At 31.4% G+C, this 9,066-nt stretch overlaps 1 protein-coding gene across 2 annotated transcripts; it reads left to right on the top strand.

Moving 5' to 3' along the window:
* The first annotated feature begins 4,708 nt into the window (after window positions 1-4,708).
* Window positions 4,709-8,284, top strand: LOC116852919. Of its 2 annotated transcripts, XM_032833710.1 has the most exons (4): window positions 4,709-5,595; window positions 5,767-5,866; window positions 5,969-6,079; window positions 6,339-6,840. In XM_032833710.1, the coding sequence occupies exons 1-4, from the start codon at window positions 4,814-4,816 to the stop codon at window positions 6,501-6,503; spliced, it is 1,158 nt and encodes a 385-aa protein (XP_032689601.1). In that variant the 5' UTR covers window positions 4,709-4,813; the 3' UTR covers window positions 6,504-6,840. The 2 variants fall into 2 exon arrangements, 1 of the variants encoding a protein (XP_032689601.1); XR_004379880.1 differs by lacking the exons at window positions 5,767-5,866; window positions 5,969-6,079; window positions 6,339-6,840 and adding exons at window positions 7,815-8,069; window positions 8,147-8,284.
* Window positions 8,285-9,066: the final 782 nt, after the last annotated feature.

Here is a 9,066-nt window from a genome sequence, read left to right as displayed (position 1 = left end):
TCGTTCCTCACGTCAAAATCACCACTTTTGAATTTTTTAAACCACTCGAAACACTGAGATTTACCAAGAGCATATTCACCGTAAGCTTCGACAAGCATTCGATGTGATTCTGCAGCAGTTTTCTTTAAATGATAACAGAAAATCAATGCTGTCCGCAAATCATAGTTAGTAGGCTCGAAACGTGACATGTTTAAGGTTATACAAAAATATACTAGAGAATGAAAGTTGGGGTTATGTTTGTTGACAATATTCGTCAGCTGTTAGGAGAATATAATAGCGCGGCAGTAGCGGTCTTACGGTCACTAAACTGAACGCTGGCACCATTTATAGGGGAATTCCGGTTTCATACTTCTACACCTGGTACATCTCTTACAGACATGATAATAAGTGTGTTTATGTGTTGTTACACTGGTGAATAGCTTACTATCCAGATATGTTTATTCGTGTCGTTATGTCAAACTCTAATAACGTATGTCACTATTTAATGACATATATTACATAGTCGATTTCCTATATATAAATGTAATGGTTTTCTTTTAAATAACAACAGTAATTCCTGCTTTGGAAAAGTGAAGTTGAGAGATGATATCTAATAATTATTGAAATAGTCATTATGAAGGTATCAATTTTAACAACCTGTACAATTTCACTCTATGCGTGTGTGATACTATTAATAACAGGCAGAAAAAGTAACTACTACATCGTGCGAGCTCGATTGGTATCATCTTCCGGACAAAAAGCACGCGGTATCGTAATATTGATGATCTTTCACACTTTTCAAGTACCCTGTGTAGTGTCACAGAGGTTCATTCATAGACAATTATTGATATCACAATCAGTATTACGTATTCTGACACATGAGATATTATTATTTTGATTAACGAACCATCTCACGTAGCCATATGTAATGTGACATAATAAAATATTTCATGTAATTATATATACTGTCTTAGAGATTCACTGTTACATAATTTTTTCAATAACAAACAAAAACAAACTTTTCCACATGTACTTTACTTTTCCTATAACAAACTGTGTTATGTTTTCTCATATGTGAGACATGATTGAAGCAAATCATCTTACACAATTATACATAGTATCTAAGAAATTCGCGGTCTGATTAACTACTCTTCCTGTAAAAACCTGAGGAATGTATTCTGAAATATGAGATATTGAAAAAAAGCATCCCATGAATTTATACATAATGACGGAGAGATTCACTTTTAGATATATGCTTTTGGATATATATATATATATATATGCTTTTGGATATATATATATATATGCTTTTGGATATATATATATATATATATATATATATATATATATATATATATATATACTTATTATATAATAATATAAAATGCAGAGAATGTACTATAACATATGTAAGTTACGTATTACTCATATTGATTTATACTACAGAAATCTTGCATGGTGCTATGTGATTTTTGTGAATAAATAATGTTAGAGAAGTTCGGTTTGACATAAGCATTATGTATATGAATATTCAAAGCAGATACACTTATACGTATATAGTCTGTTTGCATGTCATTATATTAAAGACCACATGCATCTTAATATGATATGGTTTTTGCTATAATAAGTAATATTAGAAAAATTTGCTCTCATATATATGCAACATTTAATAAGATTAAAAGCAGCAACAATAAATCATACATAAAATCTGTTTACTTTTAATAATATCTACTGACAGAAGCATCTAATGTCATGACAACTGATTTTTGCAATAATTAAAAGTTTAAGTTTGTAATAAGTTGTGTCAAGGAACGCGCTCTGACATTAAATATTTATAAGATTATTGACAACAAATGCAAAATACATTGCACCAATGGAATTACGCGTCTGGCCAATGTGTGTTGTGTGCTGGCAGAATAAAAATGCGGCCCCATGTTTTTTTAAGATTTCTTTTGGGCTATTCTATACTATTCTGTACACATGTATTCTATATGTGCAAAGAAACGGAAAATTTTATCTAAAAGTTATGAAATTATTCATTATTGTTATGTAAAGAATGTAACTGCGTAAATGCGTTACTGTCGCTTTTTATCATAATTTCAATCGAAAATCGGCCGAAATATGTCACATGTGCTGAACTCTGTTTTACGTCTTCAGATCTCCAGTCTTATGTTCGGTCTATATCTTATATTCTTATATCAATGAACTAAAGCGTTAGGCACACATATATGTGGCTCTCGATTGCTTACGTTATTCTTTTTTTATGGTTCAGAGTTCAGTGTTAGAATCCATGTGACGAAGATCGTCACACAAATAGACAAAGCGTCTCTGCCTGCCTAAACGCAGAGAGAAAAACGCTGCATTTTAAATCTAGCAACTCTGCGCTGCGTGCCTACTATCGAAATTCTATCAGATGGGGCCGCGTCGAACATACACTGCCATCTAGCGTCTGTCCCAAACCGACGCGTACTACATTGCTTTCGAAGTTCGCAATCGCGTACAGCATTCCCTTAATGATTGAGAAAATGATGCAAATTGTACATATTGCAATAATGATATCGTATCATGTTTATTAATAATATGAATGTGTGACATGCAAAGATTGGTGTAATGTATAAATATAGAATATATGTTCCTGTTTAAATACATATCTTTTGTGAAAACATATGTATGTGTAAGATTTTCTATTTTACACTGAATTTGAAACACGTGATATCGTTATATGAAATATTTGTATCTGTCTTGTCTTTAGTAATGCAAATGTTATTATGTCATTGCCAATATCTTGACAATACAAAAATCTTTTACCTTATAATCGCTATATCATGATAAGGAGTACTGTCTATTTCATACTATTTATTTTGTATTAAATATTACCTTTATCAAACAAAAAAATTAAAATAATCATGTAAAAATAGAAAACGAGAAATATTCTTGCAATTGTCCAGGATATATAATAATTTACTACGAATTTTCTGTTTCAAGAACTATATTCTATACACTACTATTATTAGTATTCTTTCTTTGTAAAACGTTAAATCGTAATTTTCTAACTAAGGAAAACTTTTCCTCGGACAGGAAAACTCAGACTAAGCTTATCAGTAACATTACTTCGAACATAGAAGCATTTATTCTTTTCATGTTCAACAAAAAAAGCAAGTTAGTGATTGTATATTTCACAATAATTATAAAAAAAATGTATTTATCTTTTAAGAGCAGCGTATACAGAGAGAACGATTTGGTTGAATCAAATAAACATTTCTTTGGAATAATCCAAACGAATTTTTTTATTGATCGAATAAAATTTTGTTTGACGCAACAAAAATATTTATTTACGGCTTAGATTCAAAGAAATATTTTTATTGTGCCAATTAAATAATTTGTTTGGACTATTCCAAAGAATTTATTTGGTTCAATAAATCGTTCTCTCTGTGTAGATATAAATCAAGTTTGTATCTTCAATATCCAGTGAAAGTCAAAGGCCATACTTTGATGTCATACTGATATCTATGACAATCTTTTTTTGCGTTTTTAGTATTCGGAATATAAGTGAACTTTCTTCTTGAACTATAACTAAAAAATGGACTAGCTTGTGTGTGTATGTGTGTGTGTGTGTGTGTGTGTGTGTACGTCTAATATATGGATTGGACAGAGAAATCACACTGTCTGTATCACACTGGTGAATGCTAGACTGGGCTGCATATCCGTATTTTTTTTCGTAGCCTTCATATGCTAAGCTACGATATACTTTATTACTTTCTATTCTTGGTATCTTCGAAACAGGTCAGCAAGGATAACGTTACCGTGAGTCTGCTTGCTTTACTTAGTGACAGAGAATAACAACGATGACGTTGAGCATATTCTCTAACGTAAGTAACACTTTTGCTTTAATCAAAATAAAATCAAAATTGTTTAACATATTGCAACGAAACAATCTTCAAATTAATATAGACCATATTGATCATGTATTTAAAATATTTTCTATGTAAACTAGTTAACATTTAGCGTATCAAGCTTGTTATATCCTCTAAAATAATAAGCTAATAATCACACGATTATGTTGTAGGTTGTAAAAGTACCTGTGATATATTTTAATATGTTGCAAAATGTTACCAACTAAACGTTCCTATCCGGGTTGACGAAGTACGACACAATGACATATGTTGTATTTTGTATAGTCACAAAATACGTACGTATAAACAAAATAGGTACGTATAAACAATGATGCTACCATCCGTTAACTTCTACGATTGCGTGGTACAAAATATTTTTATTGCGAAAGCAAGTATTTCTATCCACTAACATGCACTCTCTTTTCCAACGAATTACGAATATGTTGTAACTTTATTCCTTCCTGTATCAAAAGTTATGATTGCTACCACCAGAGGTTGACAGCAACTAATAGTTTTGATTGAATAATGCAGAATATACTGATTCGACCTCCGATGACTATAATTATAACTTCGGATACAGGAAGAAATAAAGTTACAGCTTAACTTTAGTCCATTGAAAAAGGGGAGACAATTCTGACGAACAAAAATACTTACTTTCGCAAACTGTCCCGGTTGCCCGCGAGCAAGTTGGCTTTCAAAGTTTGCTACCAACGTTTTTTAAAGCTTTACTGCCTCTCACGCACGCAACATCTAAATATTAAAATCGCGCAAGCGCAAGCGAACAGCGGATTTGTTTGATTTGTATCTCCCTTTGCAACCGTCAGTTGTAATCGAGCTCGCATCTGAACTCCATCGTGCTCATAATAATTTGTACGGTTTGCATCCGAAAGTAATTCGCTGTAAAAGAAATTGAGACAATTTTTCTCGTAAATTTAAAAAATATGCCGAATAACGAACATTATCAAGATGATATTATGTATATCACTAAAATAACGCGTAATGTTTTGAACACACTCGGAGTTTGGCCGTCCTTAGACGAAAGAAAATCAATCGGCGGTCGAATCTGCAAGCTTCTAATAATCATAATATCTTGGCTACTTCTGTACTGCGTCTTGATTCCTGGTTTTCTTTTCTGGTTGTTTGAGAAGAGAACACGCATCAGGATTCAAATGTTATCTCTACTCCTTTTCGGTTTTATGATCATCGGTAAATACGATAATTTGATACTTCGCGAGGGGCAGATCAAACGTTGTCTAAAGCACATCGAGGAGGATTGGAAGAATGTGATGGATACCGACACGCGAAACACGATGATCGAATCCGCGAAAATTGGAAGACGCCTAGCCATACTTTGCGGAATCTTTATGTACGGCAGTGGGCTCTCTTACCGGACGATTTTATCGTTGTCCAAAGGAACGATCGTGACTGCGCAAAACGTCACGATCAAGCCCTTAGCTTGTCCGGGTTACTTCTTCTCTCTCAATGCGCAAGCCAGCCCTACTTATGAGATGATTTTTGTGATACAATTTTTTTCTGGTTTAGTCACTTTCGCGATCACGACAGGCGTGTGTGGTCTTACAGCTATCTTCGTGATGCATGCTTGTGGCCAACTGAGGGTACTGATGAAGCTGATGACATGTCTCTTCGAGGAGCAGTGGATTAAGAAACATGATGTGGATAAGAAACTGGCTGAAGTAGTTGAATATCAAATAAGAGTACGATGGTGAGTACGTGTAACTCATAATTTTTATTTAAGCTATGTTGTTACCATATGTAATGATAATTAATCCCTGTTATTAACATTGTGTACCGTACGTGGATTGTAATTTTTTAACCGGTCTTGTTGTTTTTTTTGGGAAATGTCGATTTTATATCATGCGTAACAACATTTCAGCTTTTTGCAATTAGTGGAAAATACTATGCATCAAATGTGTTTTATAGAATTAATAGGGGGCACATTAATCTTCTGCATTCTAGGATATTGTATAATAGTGGTTTGTAACTTTTTTATTTATCTGATTCAATAAAAAGGGAATTGTCAATCGTATCCTCCTGCATGCGATTAAATTACTTGTCTATTACAATTCTTTTTATAGGAATGGGACAATAGCAATAGAATAGCTATGTGTTCTTACTTTACATCTCTTACAGGCATGTTAATAATTGTGTTCATGTATTGTTACACTGGTGAACAGCTTACTACCCAGGTATGTTTATTCGCGTCGATATGTCAAACTCTAATAACGTATGTCATTATTTAATGACATATATTACATAGTCGATTTTCTACATTTATATAAATGTAACGGTTTTATTTTAAATAACAACAGTAATTCCTGCTTTGAAAAAGAGAAGTTGAGAGATGATATCTAATAATTACTGAAATAGTCATTACTAAGATATCAATTTTAACAACCTATACAATTTCACTCTATGCGTGTGTGATATTGTTATTACTAATAACAGGCAGAAAAAGTAGCTATTACATCGTGCGAGCTCGATTGGTATCGTCTTCCGGACAAAAAAGCACGCGGTATCGTGTTGTTGATGATCGTGTCTAATTTGCCCACCAAGCTCACTGCAGGGAAAATTATGGATTTATCCATTAAAACATTTGGTGACGTAAGATAATATTTTTAAAGGAATATACATCTCTATGTCCAGTAGATTACAATGTTCTTAAATTGCAAGAAAAGTTAACAGTATATCCCAGACTATTATTAAATTTGTAAATATTATTATAATATTATAATGTGGACTATTTCAGTAAGTGTGATTCAAACAGTCTACCACTTGTCGGATGTGCACGATGATTCACATGTTTTATACTTATTACTCGTAATTAATAATTCTTGCTCTCGGTATATTATACGAGTAATTAAATCGCATTGTGTTTTAGGTGATTAAAACATCTATGACATATTTTAATTTGCTTCGAAACGTAAGCAGTTGAATATTTGTGCTTTAAACGGCCCAGATAACGAAACAAGCAATATATATTGCTATAGAGATAGCATATTGTGTTTATTAGTATCACGAATGTGTGTCAAATACAAAGATTTGTGCAATGTAGAATGTATACTCTAGATTTAAATATATATCTTTTGAGAAAACATACGTAACTATAGGATTTTTTATTTTATTGTGAATTTGAAACATGTACTATCGTCAAATATTTTTATATCTCTTGCCTTTAGTAGCGCGAAAGGTATTGTTTTATACCTTGTTGAGATCATGATAATACAAAAGTTTTCTATCTTATAATCATTATCAATCATTAGAAAAAGTAAACGTACTATCTATTTCGTACTATTTATTTTGTATTAACCATACTACCTATCATGTTAAGATAGAGAATGAATAATATTTCTGCTATTACATCTAAGATATACAATAATTTACCATAAATTTTCTGTAAGTCAAAAACTATATTCTATACGTTATTATCATCAATATTCTTTTTTCATGAAACGTCAAATCATAATTTTCCTACTCGGCTAAAAAACTTTTTCCTCAGGCAGCAAACAAAAACTCATACTAAGCTTACCAGTAACATCACTTCAAACATAGAAGCATTTATTCAAGTTTTTATTTTTAATAAAAAAATATATTAATGGTTATATATTTCATAATAATTCCATGAAAAATACAGTTATCTTTGAATGATATAAATACAAATCAAGTATGTAAATTTAATATCCAACAAAAGTCAAAAGTTTTTGATATTGTACGGTATCAATGATAATTTCTTTTCATATCCAATATTTGAAATGTAGTTGAAAGTATTTTCTTCTTGAACTATAAATAAAAAATAATCCAGCTTGTGTTATATGGACTGTGTTTGTCGTCAAAGAAAAATGGCGAATTATCTTGATACTGCTGCGATCCATTACTATTCACACGGGCAATATTCGTGAAATACGTTTTAGTACTGTTCCATAGGGATCAGCTGAAGTCCTGTGTTGATCGTGTAGTCGACAATTGGCAACATACGATCGACGGCAGAGAAATTATGACGGCAAATATTAGACTGGGCCGTAAATGCATAATGGTTTCCGTAGTGTTGAGTTACTATATATTAATTTCTACCTATGGTCGAAACAGATCAACAAAGATAACGTTATTATGAGATTGCTTCCTTCATTCTGGGAATTTCTCGAGTATGATGCTAAGATAAAACTTTGGATTCCAGGCCGGGTGAGTCTCAATTTAACTAATCAGATCTATTATATTCCCTAAAATAATAAATCAATAACCACGTTATTATATTTCAGATCGTTAAAGCATCTGTGACATATTTTGATATAGTGTGAAATGTTACTGACTAAATTTTCCCATTCTGATTAACGGTACTACACAATAATAAATATTGTATTTGGTGTATACGCAACATAGATACATAAAATGCAAAAACATTGGAAGGGATGTATATACACACACGCGCGCGCACGTGCGCGCACACGCACACACATATATTTATGTATATATGTGTATATACAGGGTGTAAAGAAATTAGACCGACAAACTTTGAGGGGAAATAGAGGACATAAAAACAAACATATTTTGTCAATAATGTTTTTCTCTACGACATTTCGTTTTAATATTACAGGGTAAAAAATAGGAATTTTATAATTTTAATGAAAAACAAACATATAAGTGGAAAAATTAAATTTATTTCAATTACACATATATATTTTAATCTTCAAAAAACAATTAACAAAACAAAAGAAACAAAAGAACGGAATAAAAATGCGCAATTAATTAGCTCAATTTATAATAAATGTTTAAAAATTTCTCTTTTTGCTTCAACACAAAGATGACATCGTCGAAATTCGGGTTAATGATTCTGTTTTTGTTTCAACGCCTCATCGATAAGAGTTGTGAAAGTAAATACAAAATATCCTTGTGTTTCGGCGATGTCATCTTTGTGTTGAAGCAAATGGAGGAATTTTTGAACATTTAATATAAATTGAGCTAATCAATTGCTCATTTTTGTTTCGTTCTTTTGTTCATTGTTTTTTGAAGATTAAAATATATATGTGTGACTGAAATAAATTTAATTTTTCCACTTATATGTTTGTTCTTTATTAAAATTATAAAATTCCTATTATATATATGTATATATATGTAATATTATATATATATGTATATATATATATATATATATATATATATATATATATATATATATATA

The sequence above is a fragment of the Odontomachus brunneus genome, unplaced genomic scaffold (assembly GCF_010583005.1).
Source record: "Odontomachus brunneus isolate Ranch 3 - 2012 unplaced genomic scaffold, Obru_v1 Obru_scaffold_262, whole genome shotgun sequence".
In the NCBI taxonomy this organism is placed as follows: Eukaryota; Metazoa; Arthropoda; class Insecta; order Hymenoptera; family Formicidae; genus Odontomachus; species Odontomachus brunneus.
Note: the sequence above shows the minus strand (reverse complement) of the source record. Positions and strands in the feature narration are given on the sequence as shown.